The sequence below is a fragment of the Rhinopithecus roxellana genome, chromosome 4 (genome assembly GCF_007565055.1).
Source record: "Rhinopithecus roxellana isolate Shanxi Qingling chromosome 4, ASM756505v1, whole genome shotgun sequence".
NCBI lineage: Eukaryota > Metazoa > Chordata > Mammalia > Primates > Cercopithecidae > Rhinopithecus > Rhinopithecus roxellana.
This window is the reverse complement of record NC_044552.1, coordinates 22779478-22796729: the sequence shown is the minus strand read 5'-3', so window position 1 is coordinate 22796729 and position 17252 is coordinate 22779478. Positions and strand designations below refer to the sequence as shown.

Here is a 17252-nt window from a genome sequence, read left to right as displayed (position 1 = left end):
GATCAAATAGTTTGATTCCTATTTTACAGATGATGAAATTGAGGCCAGATGGGTTGTGACAGGCTCAATCAAGGTCAGTCAGGTAACCGTTGTCAGGGCAAGACCAGACTGCCATTCTTTTTCAGGTGTTTCTGCTGCAGTTGGGGGCAGAGATATGCAGGCTTAACTTTTATAAATATAAAAGAGATGCTTTATTGGGGAACATGAAGTAGTGGTTCACTGAGTTTTTTGTACCATTTCTTAGCCTTTTTGTTTTATACAATTTTTTATTTGCCCCAACCTGAACTCTATGTTTGGAGAGGTGATTTTCAGCAACTAAGCTAAATTTATGTATAATTTGTTTCTTTTTCTTTTATTAGTCAAACATGTTTTAACTTGTAACTTTTCTTCTAAAGTCAGCATCCTGTGTATACATATGTGAATAATTCCACTTCAAGGTAAGGAAACTTTAAGGGTATTTTAATTAGTGCTCACAACAAATATGTGTATCTCTTCTGATTTTTAAATCATAAAGACGGAGCATGACTATCTTATTCTGTTTCTGTATTCCAGTTTTAAAATCATTGGCTGGGGACAGTGGCTCACGCCCGTAATCTCAGCACTCTGGGAGGCTGAGGCAGGCGGATCACTTGAGGCCAGGAGTTTGAGATCAGCCTGGCCAACATGGCAAAACTCTGTTTCTATTAAAAATACAAAAAATAGCTGGGCATGGTGACATGCACCTGTAGTCCCAGCTCCTTGGGAGGCTGAGATGGAAGGATTGCTTGAGCCTGGTTGACAGAGTGAGACCCCCCATCTGAAAAAAAAAAAAAGTAGAAAGAAAAAAGAAAAAAAAGTCACCATACCACACTGTAGGAGCTATGAAGGCTGACATCATGCTTAGCTCATGTGTGTGATCCCAAAATGCCCTATTCCATAAATATTTATTGACTAAATGAGAAATCTTACAGCCAGATAAGTTTCTATTGCACACCTGTAATATTTTTAATGGTAGTTATGGAAGGTGATACTAAATAACAATAATATTTTCTGGACCAGGCATGGTGGCTCACCCCTGTAATCCCAGTATTTTAGGCGGGATGGTCACTTGAGGTCCAGAGTTCAAAACCAGCCTGGCCAACATGGCGAAACTCCGTCTCTACTTCAAATACAAAAATTAGCCAGGCATGGTGGTGCACGCCTATAATCCTAGCTACTGGGGAGGCTGAGGCACAAGAATTGTTTGAACCCTGGAGGCAGATATTGCAGTGAGCTGAGATTACACCAGTGCACTCCAACCTGGGTGATATATATATTTATTTATTTTTCTTATGAGCCCCTTAAGAATAAATCAATACACAGGCAGAAAAAAAGCATTCCAAGATTTTTGTTGTTGTTGTTTGTTTTGTTTTTGAGATGGAGTCTCGCTCTGTCTCCCAGGCTGGAGTGCAGTGGCTGATCTCGACTCACTGCAAACTCCGCTTCCTGGGTTCAGGCCATTCTCCTGCCTCAGCCTCCCAAGTAGCTGGGACTACAAACGCCCGCCACCACGCCCGGCTAATTTTTTTGTATTTTTAATAGAGACGGAGTTTCACCATGTTAGCCAGGATAGTCTTGATCTCCTGACCTCGTGATCCACCGCCTCGGCCTCCCAAAGTGATGGGATTACAGGTGTGAGCCACCGTGCCCAGGCCTCCAAGATATTTATTTATTTATTTATTTATTTATTTATTTATTTATTTATTTGAGACGGAGTCTTACTCTGTTGCCCAGGCTGGAGTGCAATGGCCGGATCTCAGCTCACTGCAAGCTCTGCTTCCCGGGTTTATGCCATTCTCCTGCCTCAGCCTCCCGAGTAGCTGGGACTACAGGTGCCCGCCACCTCGCCCAGCTAATTTTTTGTATTTTTTAGTAGAAACGGGGTTTCACCGTGTTAGCCAGGATGGTCTCGATCTCCTGACCTCAGTGATCCGCCCATCTCAGCCTCCCAAAGTGCTGGGATTACAGGCTTGAGCCACCGCGCCCGGCCTCTTTTTTTTTTTTCCTTGAGATGGCAGTCTCGCTCTGTTGCCTAGGCTGGAGAGCAATGGCTGAACTTGGTTCACATGCAACCTCCAACTCTCTGGTTCAAGTGATTCTCCTGCCTCAGCCTCCTGAGTAGCTGGGATGACAGGTGTCCACCACCATACCTGGCTAATTTTGGTATTTTTAATAGAAATGGGGTTTCAGGCCGGGCGCGGTGGCTCAAGCCTGTAATCCCAGCACTTTGGGAGGCCGAGACGGGCGGATCACGAGGTCAGGAGATCGAGACCATCCTGGCTAACATGGTGAAACCCCGTCTCTACTAAAAAATACAAAAAACTAGCCGGGCGAGGTGGCGGGCGCCTGTAGTCCCAGCTACTTGGAGGCTGAGGCAGGAGAATGGCATAAACCCGGGAGGCGGAGCTTGCAGTGAGCTGAGATCCGGCCACTGCACTCCAGCCCGGGCGACAGAGCGAGACTCCGTCTCAAAAAAAAAAAAAAAAAAAAAAAAAAAAAAAAAAAAAAAAAAAAAAGAAATGGGGTTTCACTATGTTGGTCAGGCTGGTCTCAAACTCCTGACTTCGTGATCTGTCCACCTTAGCCTCCCAAAGTGCTGGGATTACAGGTGTGAGTCAACACACCTAGCCTTTTTTCTCTTCTCCTTCTCCTCCTCCTCCTCCCCTCCTCGTCGTCCTCTTCTTCCTCCTCGTCCTCGTCATCGTCCTCCTCCTCCTCCTCCTTCTTTTTTATTTTTTAATTTTTATTTTATTTTATTTTATTTATTTTATTTTTTTTTTTTGAGACGGAGTCTCGCTCTGTTGCCCGGGCTGGAGTACAGTGGCCGGATCTCAGCTCACTGCAAGCTCCGCCTCCTGGGTTTACGCCATTCTCCCGCCTCAGCCTCCCGGGTAGCTGGGACTACAGGCGCCCACCACTTCGCCCGGCTAGTTTTTTTTTTTTTTGTATTTTTTAGTAGAGACGGGGTTTCACCGTGTTAACCAGGATGGTCTCGATCTCCTGACCTCGTGATCCGCCCGTCTCGGCCTCCCAAAGTGCTGGGATTACAGGCTTGAGCCACCGCGCCCGGCCCTCCTCCTTCTTTTTTAAAATAGAGATGGGTTTTTGCCATGTTGGCCTCAAACTCCTGGGCTCAAGCAATCTGCCTGCCTCAGTCTCCCAAAGTATTGGGATTACAAGTGTCAGCCACTGAGCCAGGCCTAAAACTTTTTATTTTCTAAAGCTGAAATAACTTCAAGATATAATTTAGAGATATCGTGACCCCTTGGGGCCCAGAGAAGAAAATCACTCAGAAGTTAAAATTAAGAGAAGGATCAGGCACAGTTGTGAGTGCTGTAGTCCCAACTACTCAGGAGGCTGAACAGGGAGAATTGGTTGAGGCCAGGAGTTCAAGACCAGCCTGGGCAATAGAGTGAGACCTGTCTTTTAAAAAAGTAAAAATAGGCCAGGCGCGGTGGCTCACACCTGTAAACCCAGCACTTTGGGAGGCTGAGGTGGGCGGATCACCTGAGGTCAGGAGCTCGAGACTAGCCTGGGCAACATGACGAATCCCCATCTCTACTAAAAATACACAAAATTAGCCGTGTGTGGTGGTGCATGCCTACAGTCCCAGCTACTCAGAAGGCTGAGGCAGGAGAATCATTTGAACCCAGGAGGTAGAGGTTGCAGACAGCCAAGATCGCACCATTGCTGCCTGGGCAACAAGAGTGAAACTCCACCAAAAAAAAAAAAAAAAAAAGTAAAAACAAGATCACGAGGAATGGTTGTAGGAGCCCAGCCCATTCTATTTGTGCCTCTATTTTGAGCCATTTCATCCTCTTCCCTGACCAGTTCATCCATCATCCCTCCTCCCCATTAACCACCAGCTTACCTTGTACTCTTCAGTCTTAGAACCCACATTACCTTCAATCTTCTTTGTAAAATGTTGGTAAGAAGTTAACAAATTCAGGCCGGGGGTGGTGGCTTATATCTGTAATCCCAGCACTTTGGGAGGCTGAGGTGGGAGGATCACTTGAGGTCAGGAGTTCTAGACCAGCCTGGCCAACATGGTGAAACCCCATCTCCACTAAAAGAACAAAATTAGCCAGGCGTGGTGGTGCACGCCTATAATCCCAACTACTCAGGTAGCTGAGGCACAAGAATTGCTTAAACCTTGGAGGCAGAAATTGCAGTGAGCCAAGCTTGCACGACTATACTCTAGCCTGGGTGACAGAACAAGACTGTTAAAAAAAAAAAAAAGTTAAACTCAAATTCAGGAATGATTTCTTAATACATTTATCCTGCTATTTTCCATTTTTCCCATAGTGGAAAATAGAAAATAGAATGGCATCACTTGAGTTCAGCATAGGGAAAGAAATTTCAAATAGGGCATAAGTTCTAGGATTTAGAACAGCTAATGCAGGAGTAGAATTAAAGAAGATACCCCACGTAGCCTAGCCTGCTAGCTGCTTGACAGTAACCAGGGATAACATGGGAACAGTTAAGGTTCTTCAGGTCATGGTCCCTTTCTTTTTCTTCTCCCCTCCCCCATCCTCCTTATAATTGTTCAGACATAATGAAAGTTTGCTGCAGGTACAAGTGAAAATTTTCCACCTGTATCCCTAGTTCATAACAGGACCTTGAGATAAGACCAAGAAGAATGATCCTTGGAAAAGTACTTTCTTAAGAGCAGCGAATGGCCGAACATGGTGGCTCATGCTTATAATCCCAGCACTTTGAGAGGCCAAGGCATGTGGATCCACCTGAGGTCAGGAGTTTGAGACTAGCCAGACCAACAATGTGAAACCCCATCTCTACTAAAAGTACAAAAATTTGCCGGGCGTGTTGGCAGGCGCCTGTAGTCCCAGCTACTTGGGAGACTGAGACAGGAGAATAGCTTGAACCTGGGAGGCGGAGGTTGCAGTGAGCTGAGACTGCACCACTACACTCCAGCCTGGGCAACGGAGCAAGACTCCATCAAAAAAAAAAAAAAAAAAGGCAGCGAGAAGAAAAGTAAGGCCCTCTTCCTGATAACATCTTGCTCTACTCCTGTTCCCGATGTGGGCCACCATTAATACCACTATGTGGAGCAGAATTTGTGCATGCACCAGAGATTATACTTGCGATGCTATCAAAATACTCATGGGTGGTGGGGGATGCATAGAGGTCCTGCCAGGTCTAATGCTGGTGAGGAAGCTTTAGTTTGCTAATGGTAAGGGCTACTGGGCAGTACAGTAAGGGTACTGAACATAGTAGCATCATGGACAGCAAAATGGCAGCACCTAAAAATAAGGCAAGTAAGTAAAGCTATTGCTAAAAGAAAATATTCAGATAAACACGGCTAAGTCTTTTTGGAGAGGGATTCTGCCTATGGCTCAGCCAAGGCCCCCTGCTGTATGGGAGGGTGAATCTTCTGAATCTTCTGCTAACAGAAATCTTACCCATGTAGTGATAACCCCAGTGGTTTAATCCATAGCAGCATTGCTGATATGCAGAGGTCTCTCAGGAAGAGAGACCCCGGGTATCTTGAGGATGCTTTCCACATCTTGTCATTGGGCTGCGCAGGGTCTTTGTGAGACACTGTGCAGATTATTAAACATGTCTGAGTTTCATTTTTCCCATTTTGCAAATGGGAAGAATAATATCTATATCAGAAAATGCTATAATGAGCAAGTGAGACAATCCAAGTAAAACACACAGCCCAAAACTGGTTATAGTAAAATAAATTCTATTATTATTATTATCCTGTAACTTATAGCGTGGCATGACTTAAATGTGTTTAGAATGTGTCACTGTTATGGCCCATGGAACAAAGCATCCCATTTTACCAATACCTAGTAGGTCTTCAACAAACAACAAAGACCACTAGATTAATAGACTTGGAAACTGGTGTGATCATTCTGTACAATGGAATGAAACTCATCTCTGAGTCAGAAAATATGTAGCTCTTTTAGTGGGATAAAATGAGTCACATAGTCAAAATCCCTGCCCCCCTGGAGTTTATGGTCTGGTTAGGAAGTCAAATGTAAATACACAATTCCATAGTTACCTTAATTACCACTGAGATAAGTTTTGTGTTTTTATTTTTATTTTGAGACAGGGTCTCCCTCTGTCACCCAGGCTGGAGTGCACTGGCATGACCGCAGCTTACTGACCTTGACTTCCTAGGCTGAAGTGATCCTCCTGCCTCAGCCTCCCACGTAGCTGGGACTACAGGCTCATGCCACCACACTTGGCTAATATTCCCCATGTTACCCAGACTGAGATAAGTTAGTTCCTTCGTTCGTTCCTTCCTTCCTTCCTTCCTTCCTTCCTTCCTTCCTTCCTTCCTTCCTCCCTCCCTCCCCTCTTCCTTTCCTTTCCCTTCCCTTCCCTTTCCTCCCCTCCCCTCCCCTCCTCTGTTCTTTTCCTTTCCTTTCCTTTCCTTTCTCTTTTCTTTTTTTTTTTTTTCTTTTCTTTTCTTTCTCAGGGTCTCCCTCTGTTGCCCAGGCTGGAATGCAGTGGCATGATCTCAGCTCACTGCAACCTCCACCTCCCGGGTTCCAGCGATTCTCCCGCCTCAGCCTCCTGAGTAGCTGAGATGACAGGCATGCACCACCATGCCCAGCTAATTTGTGTATTTTTAGTAGAGATGGGTTTTCACCATGTTGGTCAGGCTGGTCTGGAACTCCAGACTTCAGCTATCTGCCTGCCTCGGCCTCCCAAAGTGCTGGGATTATGGGCGGAGGGGTGTGAGCCACCATGCCTGGCCTCTTTTCTTTTCTTCTTATTTCTTTCTTCTCTCTCTTTCTAAAAAACAAACAAACAAAACAATGACTACCATATGCCATATATGTGAGTGGTTAGTGGGATTGGGGAAACAGGGTTCTAAGTCTGAGGAATTCAGGGGAGGCTTTACTGAGGAGGCGCCATTTAAGCTGTTAGTAACATGAAAATGGTATAGGGTGAGGAGGTTGAAGACGGCACCACGCCCAGGCAGAGGGAGCTGGGTGTGTTTGGTTTCTGAGTTGAAAGTTAAGGAAGTTAAAAGAACAGCAATTAGACTACCATGGCTGGAGCATTGTGAGTGAGGGGGAGAAGGACCTGAGACTTGACTTTGAGGCCAGCCTGTGGTATTTATTGGCTGTGTGATCTTACGAAGTTCATTCAAACTTTCTGAGCTTCGGTTTTCCTATCTGACAAATGGAGATATTATCTTATAGAAACAACCGAAAGAATTAGGAGAGCTAATGTGAGAATTCTTTGTAAATTATGCACCAGTAAGGTATTCAGCTTCTGTGCAGATCTAAGTGTAACAAATACTGAAAGCATCTGAAGGTGTGTATGAGTCATGTCTGCTTTTTAGGTCTTCAGAGTGATGGCTTAGAAAGACAGGCATGGAAGAGTAAACTCAGCAGGTGTTTGTTTACTCTCAATTGCTAAAAGTCAAGCTTGCTTCACATCTGTTCCAGGCTTTCCCTCCACTGGGTCTCAGTGGTTCCTATGGTTCTCTGGACTAGGGCAAGATTCATCTGACCTGTTGTAATAGAGTCATGGATGTGACATGATCAGGTTTTCATCCGTGGCCTTTATGGGGATCCTTACTGGCATTTAAAAAATTATTTTATTTTAATTTATTTTATTTTAATTTGAAATGGAGTCTTGCTCTGTCACCCAGGCTGGAATGTAGTGGTGGGATCTTGGCTTACTGCAACCTCTGCCTCCCAGGTTCAAGCAATTCTCCTTCCTCAGCCTCCCCTGTAGCTGGGATTACAGGCACCTGCCACCACGCCCACCTAATTTTTTGTATTTTTGGTAGAGACAGCGTTTTGCATTTTTGGTAGAGATGGGGTTTCGCCATGTTGCCCAGGCTGGTCTCGGACTCCAGTTCAAGCGATCCACCCGCCTCAGCCTCCCAAAGTGCTAGGATCATAGGCGTGAGCCACCGCACCCAGCCCTTTTCCTGGCATTTTTACCATATTTCCATGAATAGAATTTCTAGTCTGTTGCCTCAGATTTGTTCATTTGACTCCTAAAACATTTATCTGTAAATGTCTTCTCATGTTTATAAACAGTTTCACATATCCTTTTCTGCAATTCCAAAATTCACAATACTGTGAAAACCAAAATTTTGTAAGTCATTTGGTGGCAAAGCCTGGCCTGACTTGCATTCATTCTGTGACAAAACGAGATGTGAAGCTATTTATAGTCTTTCTTTACCTCACCTAGTGTAAATAGCCATACATTTAACGTGAAAATATATTTGTGCTTAATATGGGCTTTAGATCTGCATACACATATTAAATGGTAGATTTTTGAGTACTGTGTAGCTTCTAATAGAAAAATCTGGGTGATATATCCTTTTACTCTGAGTATTATTTGATTAGTGTGCTTTGAATAAGTGAACAATCATTTTAGTATTTGAACAGAATATGACGAGAGACAGAAATCTATTGCAGCAAAATGAACAAACAAAACCCCTAGCAACCAATTACATACACACATTATGACGCATATGTTTTTCAGATTAGTATGAATAATTAATTGTAGATATTCATACCAGTATATACTTAATTACACATGTTTAATTAAATATAATACTTATTTTGAGATCTTTAAAATGCTCACTAAATTTGTTTGTGAGAACTGAACCTTTCTTTTTTCTTTTTCTTTTTTTTTTTTTGAGATAATTTTGCTTGTTGCAATGGCACAATCTCGGCTCACTGCAACCTCCAGCTCCTGGGTTCAAGCAATTCTCCTGCCTCAGCCTCCCAAGTAGCTGGGATTACAGGCATGCACCACCACGGCCGACTAATTTTGTATTTTTAGTAGAGATGTGGTTTCTCCATGTTGGTTAGGCTGGTCTTGAACTCCTGATCTCAGGTGATCCGCCCACCTAGGCCTCCCAAAGTGCTGGGATCACAGGCGTGAACCACGGCATCCGGCCGGAGAGCTGAACCTTTTCTAAGTCTGTTAACATGACCTCATTATCCTCTAGATGAATGGACAAAGAAGCTTTCTATTTTCCTTTTTGTTTCTTAGGTTAATCAGACATTTAATTACATTGTGTTCATTCACTTATTATATAAAGGTGTGCTTATTGAGAAATTATTTCTAGAGGCAACTTCACAGTGTCAACGTTGTAATCTGGTTATGGGCTCTGGGCACTCCTGAGACAGGGGTAGGATCCCCACTACCTCAGGGCTTCTTGTGGGTGAGGGTGGTAAGTGCTAGTGCAGGTATTCATAATGTGGCTTTTTAATTTCACTGGTTTTCTGACTCCCAAACTGGGCTCACCTGTACATGCCTGTAAAGACATGATAGAAATAGCTTCATGAGCTTCCTATGTCCTTTTATTGGCACGAAGAACCAAGGCCAGAAATGCCAAGAATGTACAACTGCTATGGTCTGAATGTTTGTGTTCTCCCAAAATTCATGTTCTGAAACCTAATCCCCAATGTGATGTGGTATTAAGTGGTGGGGACTTGTGTGAATGAGATTAGTGCCCTTATACAAGAGGCCCCAGGGAGCTTGTTTGCTCTTTCTAGCATGTGAAGACACAGCTAGATGGCAGATGGCAGATGGCAGTCTATGAGGAAGCCAGCCCTCACCAGACACTGAATCTGCCAGTAACTTAATCTTGGATTTCCCAGTCTCCAGAACTGTCAGAAATACATTTCTCTTGTTCATAAGTTACCCAGTGCAAGAGATTTTGTTATAGCAGCCCAAATAGACGAAGACAGCAACCAAACTAGAATTGTGTGTGGGGAGCAATAGAGAGGGTTTATTAAAGAAAGATTTTTCCCTTACTCTCTTACTTCTTTCTGGCTCAGTGATTCTGAGTGCCTGTGTCTATCAAGATGGGAAGAAAGAGAACATACAAATGGAAACTGAGGGGAAGGATCAAACAGTTTCACAAAAATATCCTATTTTAGTGATATTAAATATGACGGAAAGAGTTCAAAACCTCATTAAAAAGCCAGAGTGAATCCCAGAGTGTAAATAACTTCACATCTGAATAATAAACCTTTGCCCTATACATTTTTCTAAACAGCAAGAGCTGTTATAGGACAGAAAACTCTCCCAGAAGACAGGTCTTTCATCCTAATCCAAGAGGACGTGAACATCTTCCATTCACCCAGTGATCACCACTACTTCAGATGAGAGAACAGAACTGCAGTTGACCTTTGATAGAAAATGCCTTGGAGTGGGAGTTGGGTGAGAGAAGCGCCTCAAAACTAAGCCTCTCAATGCAATAGAAAGAATTTGGAAATAGTGCAGTGAACTTAAGTGCAAATTTTGGCTCTGTCAGCTTTAAAGCTGTGTGACCTCTGATTTGCTTCTTACTTTCTTTAAATGGTAGTTTACTAGGCTCAGTATAGAACATGAATAACCACTCTGTGTGGTTAGGTGAGAATTTAATGAGATACCCACAAAATGCACCTAGCATCTACATGATCATCAGTAAATTGAATTACATTGGTTAATATGTTTTCAGGGCTCCCAGCGTGTTAAATTCTGGGCTATATGTTCTCAGGGATGGATGGAAGATGAGGCAGAAGAGAGGAAAGGAGGTAGAAAGAAAGTATGGGAGGCCTGGCCCGGTGGCTCACACCTGTAATCCCAGCACTTTAGGAGGCCAAGGCAGGTGGATCATGAGGTCAGGAGTTTGAGACCAGCCTGGCCAACATGGTGAAACCCCGTCTCCACTAAAAATACAAAAAATTAGCTGGGAGCGGTGGTGGGCGCCTGTAATCCCAGCTACTCAGGAGACTGAGGCAAGATAATTGCTTGAACCCATAAGGCAGAAGTTGCAGTGAGTGAGATCGCACCATTGCACTCCAGCCTGGATGACAGTGTGAGACTCTGTCTCAAATAAATAAATAAATGAATAAATAAAAATAATTTTTAAAAAGTATGGGAACTAAAATGAATAAGGTTTGTCATTTTCCAGTAATCTGAGTAGGAACTCCACTGTCTCCATGAAAAACAGTCAAAAACTGCAAGAGGAGATGACATTGCCAAAGGTACAAATTTTACAGAAGTGAGAGAACTGGATCAAGCCCAGGGAGCTTTCCAGAGGAAATAAGTTGTGTACTTGATGTAAAAGAAAAGAAGGAAGTAGACTGACTGTGGGGAGGATGAAATTAGGATACTCAAATAGTGGTTCTAGAAGGACCTTTATAAATACCCTGAAAAATATGGCCAGGAATCCTGGCAGTGACATTGGAGTACGAAAAGATGTGAAAGGAGGAAGTTGCAGCTACTGGTGGAAAAAGGTAAGTGGTTTGTATAGTGAATACAATTGGAGCCCCTGTCTGTACCCTCAAATACCTCTGCCTCCCAAACAAGTAACAGATTTTAGCTATACTGATTCAACTTGCTTAGGAAGGTTTTCTTTTAAACCTTTATAAATCAATTAGAAATGATTTATAGAGGAGACACTTGTAAAACATTTGAACAAAAGTTGAACAACAAATACGACAAAAGAAAAGTGTACAGGCCATGCACAGTGACTCACACCTGTAACCCCAGCACTTTGGGAGGCTGAGTCAGGTGGATCACCTGAGGTCAGGAGTTCGAGACCAGCCTGATCAATATTGTGAAACCCTGTCTCTACTAAAAATACAAAATTTAGCCAGGCATGGTGGCGTGAACCTGTAGTCTCAGCTACTTGGGAGGCTGAGGCAGGAGAATTGCTTGAATGAGCCGAGATCACACCATTGTACTCCAGCCTGGCTGACAAGAGTGAAACTCCGTCTAAAAAAAAAAAAGAAAAAAAGAAAAGTATGCAAAAATTAATGGCCCAGAGGCAATTCTTGTTAACATTTTGATACATCTTTTAGCTGTTTTTTTTGTTTTGTTTTGTTTTTTGACTGAGTTTCACTCTTGTTGCCCAGGCTGGAGTGCAATGGCATGATCTTGGCTCATTGCAACCTCTGCCTCCCAGGTTCAAGTGATTCTTCTGCCTCAGCCTCCTGAGTAGCTGGGATTACAGGCATGTACCACCATGCCTGGCTAATTTTGTATTTTTAGTAGAGATTTTCCACATTGGTCAGGCTGGTCTTGAACTCAGGACCTCAGGTGATAAGGGAAGGGGCACTATTGACATTTATGGGTGGGACAGAGGTGTAAGATATTCTTCAAAGCACTACCTACATGTTGAAGAATTGTTCCTCACCCAGATTCTCAAAAGTCCCCTAGGACATTCATGTAGTGAAAACCTGTGTTTAATTATCTGAGCCTAGAACTTAATACAGTTAAATTTTTTTTTTTTAAATATACAGTGAACTTTCTAGGAATGCAATTATAGTTCTGTGTAAATTTAGGGAAAATTAACTTTGCTACCAAGAGTTGTTCAACATTTTGTTAAATCACTTCATTGATGGCAACATGCTGGAGGTAGTTGAGTCACCAACTCAGCACCTGGATCAGCCTGTGTTGGTAGCAGTTCCATCCCCGTGGTTCTGTGAACAGGTGGAAGCATCTACTTACTCCATCAAGACTTCTAGAGGTAGTCGGGCCTCGGCACTCACACATTAAAATACTGTTTATGTTATTTTATTGCAAGTTACTTTTCTTTCATTTCCCCTTTACATTACAGAAAGGGAAGCATTTTGCTTTTGTGTGTGTGTGTATGTAGGTAGGTTATATCATCTATGACTTTCTCTCCCTCCCTCCCTTTCTTTTTTTTGAGATGGAGTCTTGCTCTGTCACCCAGGTTGGAGTGCAGTGGTGCGATCTTGGCTCACTGCAACCTCTGCTTCCTGGGTTCAAGCGATTCTGGTGTCTCAGCTGGGATTACAGGCGCACACCACCACGCCAGACTAATTTTTCTATTTTTAGTAGAGATGGGATTTCGCCATGCTGGCCAGGGCAGGCTGGTCTCAAACTCCTGAGCTCAAGTGATTGGTCCGCCTCGGCCTCCCAAAGTCCTGGGATTACAGGCGTGAGCCTCATCCATGAATCGCAATTCAGGACAGTAAAAGTGTCATTACAAAATATTTATTGTAAAAAAGAAGTTGAAGGTTGAGAGTCTCAATTCTAGTCAGTCTCTCAGTGCTTGGTTTCTTCCTACCATTTTTTCCCCCTAGGACCAGTCAGAAAGAAGCTTTTTTTTTGTTTGGTCCCTCCGCAAGAAGGAGCCCACTGTTTCCTCTCCCAGCCCAAACTCAGGCCTACGAACAACAACAACACACCACACACACACCCCTCCACTTCAAGGTATAGCCAAGAGCTTCTGGAGCCGTCAGAAAGGTCTGTACATGCTGTCTTTAGAGCTTCCAGTTTGCCCTTGGTCAAGAAATACTGTTTGCTAGGCCCTGCTGGAGTACATTAGATAATATTGGCTTCTAACCACCTGGAGGTTCTTCTTTCTTTTGTCCTTTTACTACCTTCGTACCTTAATTTCTCTCCTTGATGTCCCCCTCCCTGTTTTTCTTTTTTCCTTTTTGCCTCCAATCCGTTCTGCGCGTTCCCTGCAGAGCAGGCGAGTAGCAATGCTGCTGGACCATGGAGCTGCTCTAGTCTCCCAGAAATCTTTTCTATACCCACATTTCTCGCGCTTAAGTGGCCCTCAGCCCCCCTCCCCCACCTCCTTCTAACCCAGGTTTCTTCTTTCTTGCCCTCCGGTCGCAGTTCTCCTGGGCCTCTGCCTCTCTCCTGTCACCCGGATCCAGGGCTGCCTTCTCTTTGTGCAGCCGTCCTTCTCCACCTTCATCCCAGACTCCCCTGTCTCAGCGCCAGCTCCTCTGCCTTTGGCTCGGGTTCCCTCATCCCGACCCCGAGCTTCCAGTAGTCTTGCCCGCAGGTCCCCGGGTAGTGACCAGTGCCCGGCGGCGAGTGCGTGTGCACCAGTGCACCTCCCTCTCTCCCACCTCTCAGCCGCGCGCCTCTCCGCCGCCCGCCCCACCGCGCTGTGGGCGGTCCAGGGCGGGGCTGGGATCCGGGGCGGCTCCCGGGGCTCGGGTTGTGGGAGGCGCCCTCTCCCCGGTCTTCCCCTCTCTTCCCCCCGCCCTGCCTTCCCCTGCACCCTCCTTCTTCCCTCCGCCCGGGAGCTCTCACCGGTCCCCGGCGCCGCCTCCTTCCCTCCCGGCTCCCCGCTCCCGTGGCTGCCGCCGCCCCGGGGAAGAAGAGACAGGGGTGGGGTTTGGGGGAAGCGAGAGAGGAGGGGAGAGACCCTGGCCAGGCTGGAGCCTGGATTCGAGGGGAGGAGGGACGGGAGGAGGAGAAAGAAAGGTGGAGGAGAAAGGAGGGGGGGAGCGGGGAGGAGCGGCCGGGCCTGGGGCCTTGAGGCCCGGGGAGAGCCGGGGAACCGGGCCGGCGCGCCGAGGTAAGAACCAGGGCCCCGGGTTAGCAGGGCTCGGAGAGGGGCGCGCGGCGTGGTGGGGGAGGGGGCAGTGGGCGCAGGGCCCAGCTGGGGGAAGCGGGACTGGGGGAGAGGAGGAACCGCGGGGATGGAATCGGGGAGCGCTGAGGCGGCCGATCCCGGGAGCGTGGGTAAGCCAGGCTCTTGTGAGCCGCGGGGGCCGGGGGAGAGGAGGTGGTGAGAGGTGGAGTCCCGGGAGGGTTGGGGGCCGAGGGAGGCAGGAGGAGGGTGGGGACAGGCTTTCTCTCCTCCTCTCCCCCCACCCCGCGCGGGGCTCCGCCCCCGCCTCCTCCGCGGGGCGCTCTCTTGGTCCCCGGACTGAGCCCAGTCGGAGCTTGCGAGGCAACCGGCAAGAGGTCGAGTAGTCTCCGGGTACGGGCCGCGCCGGCGGGGCTCGGTCCGGTCCTCATGGCCGCCTCTCACTTAGATGCTGCTGCTGCTGCTGCCTCTGGCGCCACTCTTCCTCCGCCCCCCGGGCGCGGGCGGGGCGCAGACCCCCAACGCCACCTCGGAAGGTGCACCCTTCTTCGACGACCTCGGGCCCTCCTTCGCCCCACTTCCCTTTCCCTGCATCTCCTCATTTCTGGTCCTCATCACGATCCCATCAGTCTCACATATCATCCCGGTCTGGCAACCCCTTCTGCTCGGCTCCGCTTTACTACTGCTGACCTCTTTCTGTCACCCCACGTTACTATCCAGCACCCCTTTTCTCTGCCCACATTACTACACTATACCACCTTTTTATGCATTATTTTCTCCTCCTCAATCCCTTTCCCAGCCCCTCATTACTACCTCAATTACTCCCTTTTCTTGGTCCCACTTTGCTGTCCAGATGATCTTATAAGGCCCCCTTTATCCTCCTGTCCTAATTCAACTCAAATATCCTCATTTAGCCTTTATTTTTTTTTAAATAAAAGCTCCACCCACATATCATACCCTTCATGATTTCTTTACTTTTCTTCCTTACCTCCACCCAGCACCCTTCCCTCCCCACTTGTGGGTTCTCTCATCAGCTTTAACCCTGGCCCTTTACTCTCGGTCCTTTAGCCAGGGGATCTGTACCTGTTCCCACTCCCACCCTCTAGTGCCCCATCCCTCTTCCTCCGTCCCCAGCCTGCCCACAGACCACGCCCTACCCTCCCCTGCCTCCCATTGGGGAGCCTGCCTTTTCCTCTTTCCCACCATTCCTCTCTGTATGCCTCCCCCACTCACCCCTTAGGTTGCCAGATCATACACCCGCCCTGGGAAGGGGGCATCAGGTACCGGGGCCTGACTCGGGACCAGGTGAAGGCTATCAACTTCCTGCCGGTGGACTATGAGATTGAGTATGTGTGCCGGGGGGAGCGCGAGGTGGTAGGGCCCAAGGTCCGCAAGTGCCTGGCCAACGGCTCCTGGACAGATATGGACACACCCAGCCGCTGTGGTGAGTAGCCTCGGAAGCCCCTCCCCTCTTCAAGACCATTCCTTTTCCTGCCGCAAACTTAGCATTACTGCTTGCAAGTCAGCACTTTAAATCCAGTATACCAAAATTCACAAATACATTTATTGAAAGACTACTACATAAGAGCGGTTTTGCTCTGTGCGGTTGGAGGTAGTAGAGCTAGCAGCCTGCACAGTTCATTTCATCCTCCCTTCATTAGGCCACTGCTCATTGGCCTATAACATTGATAATTCATCTTGTGAATTATTCTCTTTGAGGATCATTAGTGGCAGATGATGACAAAAAAATTCTAAAATGATTTCATCACATTTTTGAATACCTCTGTCACCAACCCAGAGACCATATGCCCAAGAAACAAAAGCCAGTTTAATATTAGTAGAAGCCAACTATAATAAGAAAATCTGATTGTGCATCCAAAGTTATATACATCTACATATTTCAAAGCCAGAGAACCGCCCACTGTAGCTGACTTTGAAGAGATCCCATTTTGTGTGCTTATAGCCCCATCTTGGGTTCCTACAATGGTAATTTTTTTTTTTTTTTTTTTCGGGAATGTGTGGATGCTTGCAGAGGTAAGGGAGGATTGGAAGATAGGTAGGCAAATCCTTTTCACATGTGATTTTCTTTAGAGCAGGATGCTTGTGGACCCAAACCCACACCTGAGTCCCCTGCTCTTTAAAGGGAAAGAGCCTTCTCCAACTCGCCTCTCTTCTTATTTTCCTGTCTCTCCACAGTCCGAATCTGCTCCAAGTCTTATTTGACCCTGGAAAATGGGAAGGTTTTCCTGACGGGTGGGGACCTCCCAGCTCTGGACGGAGCCCGGGTGGATTTCCGGTGTGACCCCGACTTCCATCTGGTGGGCAGCTCCCGGAGCATCTGTAGTCAGGGCCAGTGGAGCACCCCCAAGCCCCACTGCCAGGGTGAGGGGAACAGCTGCCTGCATGCAGCTGATGAGGACGCTTGTGTGAGGATGGGAGTGGGGTGGGAATGGATAATGGGAAAGAATGGGGAGCTACAAAAATGTGGGGGAGGACATTGGAAAGGGGGAGATGAAAGTCCCTTTTTCCTCCATCACTTGCCTCAAACTTCCTCTTGCAGTCCCGGATATCCTCTGTAGGTTGTGGGCTTCCTTCCTTTACCTTTTAAAAAAGTCTTCTTCCTGCTCCCAATTCTTAAAGCCTCACGTTTTCTCTTTTCCTTTATGAATCTCACCTCTCTCACCTTCTTAAGGTTTAAATACTCCAATTTTCCCTTTCTCTAAACTTAGAACTTTCCATTGCATCACCCTCTTCTAGAATTGATCCCTCACCATTCCTTATATAATTAATTTATTGTAAAGTCTCAGAAATAAATCAAACATTGTACTGAGAAAAATGGAGAAGGAGAGCTCTGGGGGTGGAAACATATTAGGGTAAAAGACTTAAAATTGGAGGCAGCACTATCAGAAGATGAAGAACAACTCAGGGA

The 17252-nt window shown here is 46.3% G+C and overlaps 1 protein-coding gene across 2 annotated transcripts; it reads left to right on the top strand.

Annotated features, from left to right (window-relative positions):
- The first annotated feature begins 13975 nt into the window (after positions 1 to 13975).
- On the top strand, positions 13976 to 17046 carry LOC115896878 (gamma-aminobutyric acid type B receptor subunit 1-like). 2 transcript variants are annotated; one of them, XM_030928553.1, is made up of 4 exons: positions 13976 to 14308; positions 14772 to 14859; positions 15564 to 15767; positions 16520 to 17046. In XM_030928553.1, the coding sequence occupies exons 2-4, from the start codon at positions 14772 to 14774 to the stop codon at positions 16900 to 16902; spliced, it is 675 nt and encodes a 224-aa protein (XP_030784413.1). In that variant the 5' UTR covers positions 13976 to 14308; the 3' UTR covers positions 16903 to 17046. The 2 variants fall into 2 exon arrangements, with proteins under 2 accessions (XP_030784413.1, XP_030784414.1); XM_030928554.1 differs by lacking the exon at positions 13976 to 14308 and adding an exon at positions 14356 to 14475.
- Positions 17047 to 17252: the final 206 nt, after the last annotated feature.